This window comes from Stegodyphus dumicola, chromosome X1 (assembly GCF_044657685.1).
Source record: "Stegodyphus dumicola isolate Sdum_Otavi_A_Nest chromosome X1, ASM4465768v1".
Taxonomy (NCBI): domain Eukaryota; kingdom Metazoa; phylum Arthropoda; class Arachnida; order Araneae; family Eresidae; genus Stegodyphus; species Stegodyphus dumicola.
In genome coordinates, this window is record NC_140780.1 from 182,662,167 (window position 1) to 182,677,483 (window position 15,317).

Genomic DNA, 15,317 nt, shown 5'->3' on the forward strand with positions numbered 1-15,317 from the left:
TAACAATACCGATTTAAGTAAGTTAATAGCAGAGAGAAGATACGGTCAGCGATAGCTTAAAGGCTCTCTCTCGTGCCCAAGAACTCTGAGCTTAAATACATTAACTAATTTGCACTCTGGAGAGAGAGTCGATGAAAGTAGAAAGGAAAGTACAAATAAAATAATAAGATAATCTGGTATTTGACATTAAAACCTACGGAAATATCGAACAAGCAGCATTTTGCACTCATTTCTGATTAATTGTACCTTTAAGAGTTTTGACAAAAAATGGCTCTAAAACTTTTTATTAATAAATTCTATTTCCTTATATATATGAATATAGGCAATTACAGGCAGTAATATGTAAGACAATAATATGTATAATAGGCAATAATATATATATAGATATAGATATAGATATATATAATCCACAGTTTTTCGGGAAGGAAGAGATTAAACTTTAATAACGAAACAAATTCATTCTTGTTTTTCAGTGGCATTTAGGATATGCAAAAAACGAATACACGCCTTTGTATAGAGGATTTGATTCATTTTTTGGCTTTTACAATGACCATATTGATTACTATGATTACACTAATTATGAGGCATCTGAAGGTCCTACAAGTTTGGTAAGTGTACATTATTTTGCATGTTATAAGAAAACTTTTGATTAGATAAGAAGTGTTACTTTTTTTCTTTTAAACGTACTGAAAATTTTAATAGATTTTGTTAAACTCTTCATGACCTAAACGTAAATTAAAAATTATTAGATAAGCGTATTTTCAGCTGTAACTGAAAAGCGTATGCTTATTAAATTAAAACTAATTAAAAATGCAAAAGCTGCTAATTGAAGAACAATGCGAGAGACTTTCGAATATAAATAGAAATTTACCAGATAAACTTTACTTAGTGAATACAATGAAATGACTTACACACTGTTCTTATGTAGTCAACCGCCACTGCAATACACTTGTTCCAGTGCCTCGTAAGTTTCTTAATTCCAGAAGAATAAAAAGTATTTTGACTGCACGTTGACCCATTCTTGGACGATGCTCGTTAGGTATAAATATTTTACCTCCCAAAAATTCTTTAAATGGACCGAAAATTTGAACGTCTGATGGTACTAAATCTGCGTTATTTGAGTGGTGAGGTACACATACCATTTGTATTGTGCGGCTGCAACCAATTTTATTTTTCTGTATTGAGCATAGAAGCTTCAAAATATGGAGAATCCACCTAGCGTTCTTCTGTATGGGTTTAAGATGATTTTTAAAATGTTTCCAAGTTGCCAACACTTGTTTTAAATTCCTTATGGGTTTCTCTGACAGCGATTCTTCCCCCCTCCGATCTGCCAAATTAGCGCGTCAGTAAAACTTCTCTATATAGAGTCAGCTTGTTTTACTAAAAGGGCCTGTAGTTAATCTTCAGTTCTTAACTATCTTTCTTTAAAAGACCAACAGCAACCATGCATTCCATATTGCTAGACCTCCAATCTGATTTTTAAATCTCGAATAAATTTGGAACTGAAAAACGCTATTCAACTGAACCTTCGCTAATAAAAAATCTAATGACGATTCATTGCGTAATTCTCTTGTGAAGCTCCTGCATAGAAGTGTTGATTATATCCAACACGGAATATGGAGAAGGAAACTAGCACTAATATTGATAAATTCAAACATATACACGTTTGCTCAATGCACCAAGATTACATTAAATTATTCACAAGAACAGAACATGAAAATTTTTGCTTATATTTAAACATCCCTCATACAAAAATTGATATGAATTTTTGCCTTTATGAAAATAATTTGATGTAAAGCAAACTAGTTTTACTATTTTCTGTGTTAGGTTAAAACTTTTAATGTTGGAAATGCTGCATAGAATTGATTTATGTTGGAAGGATATTTCACTTCCTAATCTTGTTAATATTTGACGAAATGTGAAGCATTTAGTCTTCTGTACTACATTTAATACAAATAATTCAGAATTTGTTTTAATAGTATACTGATTTAAAAACAAATTAGATTTTCCTCGTTAAAAAAATTCATCATTTGCCTTTCTTTTTATTACTAAAGCTTTTTAAAATTATTTTATACAAACTGCCTTTTTAGTACTATAATAAGTAATTTTTTCTCTTTATTTTATAAATCAGCAAAATTGTTTATTTACAAGCAACGTCATCCTGAAATGTTAAACTCTTTCATTTTGTTTTGTCACTCTAAAATAAAGTTTTTTTTTAAATTAAAGTTCCCTTTCTTCATTAGTTATCAGTGAACATTTTTATAGGCATTTTATGGGGTAGACCTACAAAATGGATCGACTGTTATTAAAGATTTTCGAGGACGTTATGCTACAGATATTTTCACTGAAAGGGCAGTAGACGTTATAGCTAACCATAACAGTACAAACGTAAGTTGTTCTTTCTTAGTACTACAGATCTGAGTGATATATAAAATGTAAGATAATTATGCCTCATACATTGCAGTTTTCTAACTTTAACAAAGTATATTAGTTGATTATAGATTATTTATTTTACAATCACTGATTAACTATTCCTTTTCAATTTACTTTTTAACATTAATGCAAAATTATACTTGTCCGTTAGGTAAAATGTAAAAGAAGATTCCAAAACTCGAAACTTTCCAAAATACTTCTTAATAAAAATTTAATAGCGTGTCCTTTCAAATATATAGTTTTCGCACCAGTTGTTCTACGAGTTTTCTAGATGTTTGTAATTGAAGTTATAAGGCATTTTCTCCCTCCTTTCTGCGTGCCTTATTGATGCAACTGGATAGGGTAACGAGCAATCGGGATGTTCGGAGTTCGAATCCCGGCGAGGGCACTGACATTTTCACCTACGTCTCCTGCATCGATACACATAATGACTGTACACAATAATTAGGCAAGGAAAATATTGTGTTGTTTATTCTGTATACTTGTAGTGCTTAATAACTATTTTGATATGTGCAACATCCACCTTGAATCGCAAAAATGAAAGAGAGGTTTTTTACTCATCGCATATTGAATATTATAGTAGTACTTATTGTTCCTGCTTTAGATGGAAAGTTCTGGGTTAGGTATCAGAGTTAACCTTACATTGTTTATCATCACACATTAGAATGTTTTGGGCTTGATCATTTCCCAAAGCATTGTTATCGAAACTCGTAGCGGTTATACTCGTATGCTAATATGTAACTCAGATAAGCTTAGTGAAACGGGAAACAAAAGCACTTAAAAACCTGCCCAGAGAAATTTATGGATATCATGTATTAAAGAAGGTTTGGGACAAAGAAATATGATTTCCCAAAAAAAAGAAAAGCTTCAGTAATAAACTAATTTAACAAAACCGTCATTGTCTTTAAAAAATTACACAGCTTTGATATAAACTACATACAATAGATAATCGGTATGAATTTCATATTCGATTGCAGGATATTTTAATGGCAAGTTGGCCTCCAAAAATAATACTGAATTCTAATTCGTTAACTTGCATTATGGATTGACATAAACAACACATTAGTCTAGTGGTTTAATAAATTATAAATAGTGGTTTAATAAGTTATAGATCAGGCTTTGGTTAAGCTTTTGAGATCAAAAGTTGATAATCATAAAAATCAATTGTAGAAAGCTCTAATAAAATTTCTTAGGAACCTAGCATTGCGGGACACCATTCTATATTCTTGGGATCTCAGCATTGCCTTATGAAATATTCTTGTGATCTCAGCATTGCCTTGTGAAAGATAATGGTAATCGTAAAAACGTATCACTTTAAGAACTAAAATAAGTATTTGGGTGGTTCGTAACTGCTTTGGAATTTATGCAAAGAAGCTGACTATTGACAGATTTCTAAACCAGGAGATTAAAGGGTGAAAAAATGTTTTACTATTATTTTAATGCTTTATAATTTTTACCGTACTTCTTATAAACCGTCATAATTCTTGCACTGCTGATTTAAAAACAAATATAAATATATCCGTCTCTGAAATTACATATGTTTCGTTAACGCTAATTAGTTCCAATGATATTGAGTAATTCGAAAACACTAATTGCATATAATTACAAAGTTTAGATTATACATGATCGCTGTTACATAATTTTGTTTGCAGCATTTGAGCCTATAAAGAAGAAGACTGAATTTGTATGGATAGCCTTGAGATTATTACTATCATATAACAGCGGGCTGCGGCCAAAACAAAATTTATTAGTTCTATGTAACCTGAAAAGGAAATGTATAAAAATTTCGATATGAATGAAGTCAATTCTATGTGCAGCTGAAGAAAATTATTTTTTAATATGAATGAAATAATTTTTATATTCTCAAACTAAATTTTAGCTTCATATTCATTTTAGCTTCATCTTGGCTTCAGTTCATCTTAATCTTGCAAAAATCTGAAATTGTTTCAGCTTTATTTTGGCTTGATTCACTAAACAATATGCAGCGAGCGAAAATTAGCGTTTTCACAGTTTTTAATTAATATCTCGGCTGATAAAATGTCGTACGAAGATGAGAATGGTCGAAATGGTTTCCCATGAATTTTTTGAATCCGGGCATGCCTCTTTCGAAACTCAAACTCCCAGCCGTTTCAGAGAAGATGATGTTATAAACAAACAAAGAAGCGGAAGCGCACAGATTTTAAGAGTATAGAAAATGCAGTTTTTGTAGATCGGTATCCTATATAAAATAAACAATCACGAAATACAAAGGTATCTGTTGCACAAAAGAATGAGTTACGACATGCAAAGAACTGTACAGTGATTTTTACATTTCTTTCATTAATTTTCCATTACTTAAGTGCTTTAATACTTACCTTAATATTAGTCATGAATGCATGAATTTCGAGGATACTGTTTCCTTTTCAGATCTACTACGAATCTAAATGAACTACAAAATTAAATGAACTGAATGAGGAATCTAATCTTTCATAAACCAGAGCTACTTCAAACTAACATTTAACGATTACTTGTATCATTCTGCCTATGGCTTGTCTTGTTGTCAGGCTGAATTAGTTAAACTCAGCTAAAATTTAACCATTTATTACTTGTCATTATGGATAATCATCTAAAAAGCCTGTTCAGTTATCTATGGCTTGAAGAATCAATTAAGCACTATATGACAAAATCTGTGTCGGAATCTTAAATTTCCCTGTTTAAGTAAATATCACCAAATAAAATGTTAATTTATTATGTTAATTTTCCCATGATATAATTAATTTACATTTAACATTTAATTTAAAGAATTGTTCGAAACATTTTTAGATATTATAAAACACATTAATTTGCTTTAAAAGCAAAAATAAATTTACTGCAATATTGTAAGTGATAGCAGTCAGCTTCCACTAGGGGGCCATCATCCTCACGTTAATGCCCCCTTAAGTGGAAGCTGACTGCCTGCTGAGGAACTTGAATTCGAATCCCGCATAGGATAAAGATGTTTGAGAATTCTCAAATACCTTCGTGGAAGGAAAATATTCAAAATCTCTCGAACCTTAAGTCCCATCGAAATGATAACGCAAAACCTTTAAATTCCATTCCCTGAATGGGCTCGCTTAATGTGTTCTTCCAAAATTAAATAATCTAATTTAGTCCTCACATTAGCTTTGTGAGGCATATCATCAGCAGTTCAGTGGAGTACATGACGAGTTTTCCTGGTAACTTTCCGAACACGTTGAAAAGGTCAATTTTGGCAATATTCGTTCATTGGATAGACTGTTTATTTAGCTTTCCAAAACTGGTCTGCTTTTGTTTCTACGTTAATTAGAAACAGAGATATTAAGGATTTCATAAAAAATCAAAAACCGGAAATGGGCATTTAAATCACCGAAAGTGCGCATTCAAAGGGTTGAAAAGAGCTAGCAATGGACACAAATAATTTGTCACCTTTGAAATGTAACGTAAAGACTTTTAAAGAGAGGGAATTAATAGACTCTTATCTGTTTACTGTGCAGCAACATGAAATTATTTCTAATAAAATGCAGTATTTTTATTAATTACCTGTTGAAAGTGTTATGTCTTCCCTAGCATATGAGTTTGATTTGATTCGACACATTGCATTCTGCAATTAGATTTATCTTAGTCTTTGATTATTTTTAATCACATTCGAGTTAAAAGTATAAAAAGGGTGATAAAAACAATCGAAGCCGTGTTTGTAAACCAAAATGCGTAAAGAATAAATTTTTGAAACGTGTTGCGAAGGAAATAGAGAATAATATTAATAAAGCAATTCCCATCGTGTGAACTAAAACTAAAATGCTTCTCATTGGCAGGAGATGTTTTTGAAAGTGATTTGTGACGTAAAAGATTTAAGTGGTATCACCAAATATGAACGCGTAAGTCGTATTCAGAAGCCCCAATCCAGAGTTAGAAAATTGAAGGGAAAACAAAAATATATTGATGGAGGGGTCAACGTCGCTCACTAATGATGTTTTTATTGACAAACTTCAAAATGGAGTTACAATCAAGAACAATGAATGGAAAGTGCTGTAATTGCTCCATTTTTTTCAAACTTTCTCTAGTGCAAAACTACCTATATATGTTCAGTGCCCATATGGACCAGACATTTTTTATAAATATCAGCGAGCTGTATCAGTTAGAAGAGTGTACACAAACAAATTCAAAAGAATCGGGCCAAAGAATGTAATTAATGTTCTTCAGAGTGTATATACTAAAACTATGTGAGCAGAAGCTCTTTTAAGAGTGCTTATAAAGAAAGACACAAAATGAAAATAAAATTTTAATGACATTTTTTGGAAATTTAAACCGATGGTTGCCATTGTGTAATTACAAACTCTTAAATTGGAGGCATATATAGCTGTTATACACTTTAACAGAGGGCTTTTAGGCTTACTAGATATTTTAAATTACATAGGTATCCAACATGGTGAATATGCAGTCGAGAGTTTTAGTAAGCTCGACATGGAGCGAATACGTAAATCAAAATACCACTCACTACCACAAATTGGAGTAAAAATTGCCACAAATAACAAATAGGCTGAATATAAACAGAAAAACAGATAACAACAAAAGGAAGGTATAACCTATAGATATGGAGAGTTTTAGGTATTTTTTCTAAAAACTGGCTCACCTGGTGCAAGATAAATCAAATTATTATTACTTTATTTTTGTGAAACTTTGTGTGCCTAATCTAGTATATATAGTTATCTAGGGAATGACATACCAGAATATTTATATGTTCAATATTTTTGAAATTGTAGCCTGTTATTTAAATAATGACATCGTGAATTTATCGAAAATCTCATAAACAAATTTCAAAATTCTGAAATTTTTTTACTATTTAAGATATCCTTAAAGTCCTACGTCATTCCCTAGATAAAAGCATGCAATTTATTATTCTATGACTTCTTTTAATATAACTTTAATATTTTTTCATATAGAATGTTTCAAGTTGTTTTACAATTTGCTTAAAATTTCACGTGAATTTAATATTTTTTGCCGGATAATAATAGAATATATTAAATTTTGATATTGCATCATTAATCTCTGTAAATAATAAATGAGAAAATGTGTTTATAGTATACTTATACTGCTTTTTTGAAAAAAAGTGCTCAGAACGTGGTCGGATTAAAGACTGTAAAATGCTCTAAAATTAGAATCTATTTGCATTATTAAGAATAATGAAATAGGAGAATTTAAAAATTTTTCGATGCATCTCTAAGAGCGAAAACTGTGTCTAAAGTAAGATGCTCTCATTTTGCCTTTATTCCTCTAATATACACCTATGTAATCTGAATTATATATGGGCTTTTTTTTTGTTTTCTAGACTGAACAATTTTTATGCATCTGGACTTCAGTCCAAAAAGCAGTCCGTAGATTTTAAGCTCTCTAAGTGTCGAAAAAATGGGAAAAAGCATTCATATTTCTTTATTTTATTTATTGATATTTCATTTTAGATTAGTTTCCTTTAACACATTTATATTTGTAATATTATTTTGGTTCATTTTAAGTGTTAACATAAATTTTTATCAAGTAACTAGTCTAAGAATAATCATGAATTATACTAGTTTAAGTTTTAAAAATTTGTTAATTGTTACTATAAAAAGGCTTAAACTATTTTGGTATGTATTGTAAAATTTAACTTTCGAATTTTGGAGACTTTTGATAGCGTTGAAGTAAAATAACTTTCTCTCTTTTAGCCATTATTCCTGTACATAGCGCATTTAGCTTGCCACGCAGGAAACGACTACATGCCTTTACAAGCTCCATTAAATCTAGTGGCAAAAAATGCACACATTCGAGATACCAAAAGGCGGATCTATGCTGGTAAGTAGATTTTATATTTTAGTCACTGGGATTTGTAAAATGTGCTTTTTTCCCTTCCTTTTATAAAGTAAAAGAAGTATTATAATGTCGAAAAATTTCGGACATCATATTTCAACGGAAATATCCATTTTGACCGTTCTCATTTGGACTTATTTGGGCGATTTTTTTTGTGTGTGTGACGTCTGTATGTCTGTATGTACGGAGAGAATAAAGAACTCTTTTTTCCCCAAAACAAATCGTAAAACAAATTTTTTCGTGAAGTCTGTACGTAAGTTCGTATGTATGTATATATTAGGTATCTCGCGTCGCGTAACTCAAAAGCAGTTAGCATTGAAATTTGGTATATGCCACTGCTATAACATCTAGTTATGCATCTCCCTTTTTTATGAGATCGGCTGTACCAAACATGTGTATGTGAGTGTGTATACATTCTCCCCTTAGCCGGCCTTTATTTCCGCAGTCGTTGGTCGTAGTCATGTACTTCCAGTTACAGAAGTGTTTGAAATGACTAAAATATTCATGTTTTGGCAAAGTGAAATTTCAAAAAATCAATTTTCGACAGATAACAAAACTTTAAATGTGATCTCTCGGTTCTTATACTTATAGGAAAAGTTTTATACTCTTTATGAAAAAATTAAATTATAAGAATTTTGACTCCCGTACGACAAAATTCACCGTGATATTTAATTTCACAGTTTTCACAATTTGAAATTTTTTATGTCATTTTCAACTTGCCTTGATTGTTTAATGAAATTAGAAAAATTCGAGAAATATGTTTAACTGAAGTGCAGAAAAAAATGTATATAGTATAATAGACCGTACAAGGAAGTCATGTGGTGTCCACATCAGAATTTTTTACCTAATATTCACACCTCTAAGTAAATATAATCCTATTCACTAGATCACAAAAGAAAACTACAATTAGCTGGAAACTTACATGACTTATTCTGGGAAGAGCAAATGATGATAATTTCAGTACTCATACAAATATTATACCCACATTAAGCTAAGAAAAAATCGACTAGCTGGCTGTAGCAAGAGGCCTACACTAGTAATTACTAAGAAAGAAAACTCCTTTCCAGGGAAATTATCCATTTGTGTGATGCTAGTACGTAAATATGATCCTTTGCAGCAGAAAAAAGAAAGTTGCTGTAGACTGATAGAAATTAAAAGTGGAATAATCAATGGAAGACAGAACGCGCTTTGTCGGTCATGATATAGACGCGTGCAGTAGTCAATATGCTGTTATAGTCATGCGTATAAAATGGCGAAAATGAGTCTAAATATTATTCTACTTATCATCCGGGGGTGTCTAGAGCTCAGAAAACAGGGGAAATAAACAAAACACTCTTCGTCACATGCATGAAGATGCGGAAACATACAGTGGCATCCACAAAATGGTACAATAACAAAGAAGACGATCACGTTTCAGGATATTGTCTGCAAGCATTGTTTGCTGTTGATTGTTATAGCCAGGACTCGTAGCTCTTCATGTATTGTGATGACCTCGCTTGATTTTAAAATGCAAAGCTAAAAGCAGTGGAGCTCTGAATGAGAGCAAATCATTTTTCTTCGGGCTTAATTACAGTCTCATGCACTGTGACAGTAGGATCCTTACTCACAGAAAATGGGAAAAAAAATGCTTTTCCAGCATTATACCAGCTGTACTTCAAATTTAATACTTTGAACTATAACTGCGTTTCATTATTATTATTATTGCCTTACATGCATTTCATGTAAGTAATATAGATAGTCAGTTTTACCTTAGAAAGGTCTTTAAATCCTGAAGTTCTACTCTTTTCACAGACCATTACTAATATTTTTCAAAAGAACTGTGATCTCCTTGTTGTCACACAATCCTCTTTTAATCAGCATACAGTACTTCCTCCGTACCTGTTCACTCTCCCGATTTTCCGCCCTAAGAAACGGCTTGAGATATGACAAAAAGTAAAAATGGTCCATCTCTTGTCACCTTCAGTCACCACTGAAGGTCTGTGGATGCGTACAGAAGCTGTGTGCAGCAACATTGCTTAAAGATGACCATTCAGAATCTGTCATCGACTCCCCGCCATATACAGTTAGTTGTCAGTTTGTAGCGGGTGCAAAAAATATTGATCTTAGTGTGTTTAACTTTTAATCATTCATATATGATTCCATTAATCTTGAAATTTTGGTGAACAGCAAAATACTAATGTTCTCAAAAAGTGTGAAAAAATGACGTGTTTCCACGTAGCCTACGTGGACTTCCTGTCTCTAAATTGCTACTTTTATTCATTGCTCCGTATCGTAATTTTATTTGCTGTTGAGTGCTTGCAGATAATTACATTAACTGTTTATTTTTGCACACAAGATAAATTCTTTAGTCGAGAGAGTAAACTTCTAAATACCTTAACTGGTGGAGCTAGTATTATATTTCAATTAATTTTAAATAAAGCAATGAGAAATATTTTCTGGAGTGGCAACACGTAAATTGTACTAGTTATAAAGTTTGTTTCAAAGTTGGTTCCAGACAAGATTTCCTTTTTTCGAGCAAAAATCAACATCTCTCTGATTTTAATAAAGCAAAAACAGCAGTTGTTGTTAAAACAATATGAATAATTTGAAATACAGTTGTAATCGCTTCTTTGCGATGAGGTAAGGCGAACAGTAATATTCTTTCAAAATATGAAATTGAGAGTCAATGTATTTTAGAAAGAGAGTTAACTAATGCTTCAAAAAAATTAGTGTTCTTAAACTAAAAGAAACAGAGTAAAATATGGAATTTCTTTATTCGGTAATGTAGTTCTTTAGAAACGCGATTGCTTTTAAATTTCTCAAATTACTAATTGTTTTAAAGATATTAATTTTTCCAAATTTTCCAAATATTAATTTTTACAAACTGCTAATGTGAATAAGTAAGCTTCAGTTGTTAAAAAAAATCGAAATAGCTTATTAAAAAGTGTTTTTAGTTAAATTTTAGCGATTTATTTCAATTATATTCTTATAATCAAAGTCTTTTCATATAATTTAATAAATGCTATAAAAATGTCTTTCATGAAACAAACGCACAACAAAATTTGAGAAGTTGCATTGTTATGTAATTAATGGCTATATTTCTATAAACGAATTTATTTTCTTTATGGAACTTGGTATCTTTGGTTAAATGCCTATAGTTTCTTTAATTGTTTTATCCTAATTCTAATTTCTGTAAAATTATCAGCAAAAAGGGGAATATTTTTAATGTAATAGTTTTGTAGTATGATTTTTTTAAAAAAATTAAAACTTATTTCCGATTCTTTCATTATTTTAAGGAGTTGTCACAGCTCTAGATCAGTCAGTAGGAAAGCTTGTTGATGCCCTGAATAGTAGAGACTTTTTAAAAAATTCTATAATCATCTTTACCTCGGACAACGGTGGGGAAGGAGGTGGAGGAGGGAAAGCATCCAACTGGCCTTTGCGTGGTCAAAAAGGTAGCTCTTGGGAAGGAGCTATCCGAGTGCCTTGTTTTATATGGAGTCCTCTTTTAGGACTTAAAGAATCTAGAACTTCAAAACAACTCATGCATGTATCTGACTGGCTTCCAACTCTATACACAGCTGCAGGTAAGTTTCAGTTTCGCTGGGGATATGTTTGCCTTGCTTACTGCTCTGTGCGCAATTTGTAGTTCCATACTAATGTGACTAAAATGTGTTTAAAATTGTTATAGTATTATTCATTCAGTGATGCAGAGCACATGAAAACTTAATTTATTCAACATTATACAACTAGGAAAGCATTCATTACCTTTACAGAGAGTGAAGCGAAGGCAAGCGGTTAACATTACATTTCAGTTTCTTTAGAACAGTGCTTCTTAACTCCAGTAGAATATTGCCAAATGAATTATACAAAAATTAAACATTGTACATGCAAACAAAATATTAATAAGAGAAAGTTAAAAGAAAACACATTTCAGGGAACGAATGCACAGACAAAAGCATAAAATAAAATGCGTTAAATAAATTTGAGTTCATAATATTAACAAAAATATCAACTGAAATATGGTGAAGGCTCAAAAAACTGCTAGTCTTTTTTTAATTGTAAACTAATGTACGTTGGAAAGGATTATAAGAATCAGATTATAAAGTTTTTTTTTTTTTTTTTTTTTTTTTTTAAGAATTACTTTTAAAAGATGGAGTTGTAGTTAGCAGAAAATAGAATATAATTACTTTAAAAGACTGCATAATTAAGGTTAAAGGCATGGGTAACAGGAACTGTTTAAATTAAAAATAGGAAGTCTTTCTTAGCTTTCTGCCAGAATTCTTTAGCTGATTTGTAATCAAGTGTAAGAATCACTTGAAATCTTTAACAACATCACCACGTTAAAAGAGAATCTTGCGCATTTCATGGCCCACTAGCGGCCGAGCTGTAAAGCCACTGAACACTGGCAGTTCGACCTAGGATCCAATCCCGGCGAACGGGCTGGCTGCCGCTTGGGGTTCCGCAGTTTTGTCCATGTGCAACGTGAATACGTCCCAGTTTCCTTTTAAAGGTCCTCCACGAATCATCCCTCCCCTAAGACAGATAGACCTCGAGCTGCTTTTCCTTAATGAATTAACCTAAGTTATGCATTCCAATTATTCTCAAAATTATTTTGGTGGATATGGAAAGTAATAAACAGCGTGAAACTGAAAGTAATACAAATATATCATAACTCAGCTAATTCGTTTTAAATACAATCATTGCACACATATCTGTTTGATATACATATTCAAACTATCATAATATATATTTTTTAATTTTCAAGGTGGAGAAGCAAGACAATTAGGGAAAATTGACGGCTATAGCATGTGGAAGGCCTTGATACAAAATGCCCCATCCCCAAGACTTGAAATTTTGCATAACATAGATCCCATAAGTGGAATGGCATGCCTTAGACGAGGTGATTATAAGCTCATTAAAAGAACGGCACCTGGAGGCAAAGATTTGTGGTATGGACCGTCTGGCTTTGAAGATATTGAACAACCTTCTTCATTAGATGATTTGGTGTTCAAGAACGACAGTATAGTGAAACAAATTCTTGAAGAAGAAGATATGTGGTTAGTAAAAACTCCTGATTCTTGGAGGATTAACGTTGCTGTAAAGTGTAAACAACCACCACCAACAGATAATGGAAGTTGCGATCTAAATATCTCTCCATGCCTTTTCAATGTAGCTGCAGATCCATGCGAGTACAATAATTTAGCTCTTCAATATCCTAGGGTAAATACATCTTTTTTTATGAAAATAATGAATTAAAAATTATTTAAAAAAGCAAACTATTTGTCAAAAGTAACTTCTGCCTATTTTTTTAATTATTTCCGAAAAATATATAAAAATAGTTTTATAATTTTAAATATTTTTATTTAGGATTTTCCTGAACGAAAAACGTTTCTGCTTATAATATACTCAATTCAAAAGATAGAGTACATCAGAATCAAAACCTGTATGGATAATTTCGGAATGAGCCTATTTTGACTTCTGAAAATTTCTGTATTAGATTTCAGTCAAAGCAAATTACAGCATGACAGATAATGACAGATATCATTACCAATATCTTAAAATTTTTCAAAAAAATTCGGCTAAATCAGGAAGCCATATTTTATAAATGGTATTCTTAAACGATTCGTAAGATATCATTTAATGATATCCTATCAAGACCAGAAAATGTTGCACGATAGTTTTTTGTTGAATTTTGGATTTCATACTATTATAAAATATCAATATTAGTGTTTTGTGCAGCACTTAAAATTAATTTCATAATGTTAAAATATTCTGTGCTAATATATATTTTGAAATTGTGACACTTAAAGATAATTTTTCGGGGTAATCAAATGCAATATTTAAATGTGACAATAATTAATACTATTCAAATTGTAAAAATTATTTAATACATAAAATACATGGAAAATAAGAGATTTAAAATATTTTCGCCACTTCTAAATTTTGTAAATTAATTATTAATTACTCACTCTATAAGGTATATTTTAATTTTATAGCTGTTATTTTAATTTTAAAGTGCTTTCCTATCAATTCTTGTTTCCCCTTACATCTCCCTACCAGGATGAATTTTGAGAATTGCGTTGAATGCAAAAATGAGTTAAAGTAGTGTATAAGGAAGGTTCAACTTACTTCGTGAGAGAGAGCTAGGGATCCTGAGTAGCGCGTGTTTGCCTTCGGACTAAATCTCTGTTAAAGCTGTTACGCTTGGCCATATATTACGTGCCTTTTGATATTCGCCGAATAGTTTAAATTAAGGTACAACTACGTTAGATACTTGTGTTCAGCTTCTGCTAAGTCTCCTAGTTAGTTCTAATTTAATTCTTATTTCTAATTCTGAGTATAAGCGCAAGTGGAGGCTTTGTTGTAAGCCCGAGAAAGAGGCCAACTTTTCATCTTATTTTGAGTTAAATAAAGGGTAATTACCCCTTCTTGAATCTATGACTTTAGTTATTTGTACTCGGCGGTAAGTCGCTTAACAATTCACTAGGTTCCTCAACGTTTACTTTAGCCAAAATGAATGAGGAACTCTACAACTCAAATGTTTGACATGAAAGCTGTTAATTTTTAATTTAGTCTCCATTCAATTTGTCTTTTCTTTTCACTAATTAATATTATAATTATATTTTATTTATTTCAGATTGTAAAATCTATGTTGGAAATAATAGATAAATATAATGCAACTGCTACTACACCTCTCAGCACTGAAAGGGATTCAATGGGAGATCCCAGATGTCACGATTTTGCTCATGTACCATGGATGAATCAAGATACTACATCAGATTGTCCCTATACTTAATCACTGTTCAAAACTTATCTGTTCTTAAAACTCTCAAATTTTATAAATCTAATAAGTTCTACTCTTTTTGCTGTTAATTATTAACTAAACTATTATAAAATCTAAATAATTGTTCGAAACTATTAGAAAGCAAACCTGCTACAACAGTAAATACCTCATTCATAATGCGCAATCATTCAGCATTACATTCTCGAAAGTGATATGTATAATTTTATGTGCCTATAAAACTTGTCATGTTCTATGAATAAAAATTATTTTTTAGTATTAA

At 31.3% G+C, this 15,317-nt stretch overlaps 1 protein-coding gene across 5 annotated transcripts in view; it reads left to right on the forward strand.

Annotated features, from left to right (window-relative positions):
- The window catches only part of LOC118196699 (arylsulfatase B-like), a 33,785-nt gene extending 18,468 nt beyond the window's left edge, over nt 1-15,317 (forward strand). For 3 of the 5 annotated variants that reach the window (XM_085808654.1, XM_085808653.1, XM_085808652.1), the window contains exons 5-10: nt 474-608; nt 2,266-2,388; nt 8,130-8,256; nt 11,547-11,837; nt 13,019-13,473; nt 14,891-15,316. In XM_085808654.1, the coding sequence (XP_085664780.1) occupies nt 474-608; nt 2,266-2,388; nt 8,130-8,256; nt 11,547-11,837; nt 13,019-13,473; nt 14,891-15,049 (1,290 nt within the window). In that variant the 3' untranslated portion in view covers nt 15,050-15,316. Of the gene's footprint in view, nt 1-473; nt 609-2,265; nt 2,389-8,129; nt 8,257-11,546; nt 11,838-13,018; nt 13,474-14,890 lie in introns of all 5 variants that reach the window. The other 2 variants (XM_085808656.1, XM_085808655.1) reach the window with 2 other exon arrangements.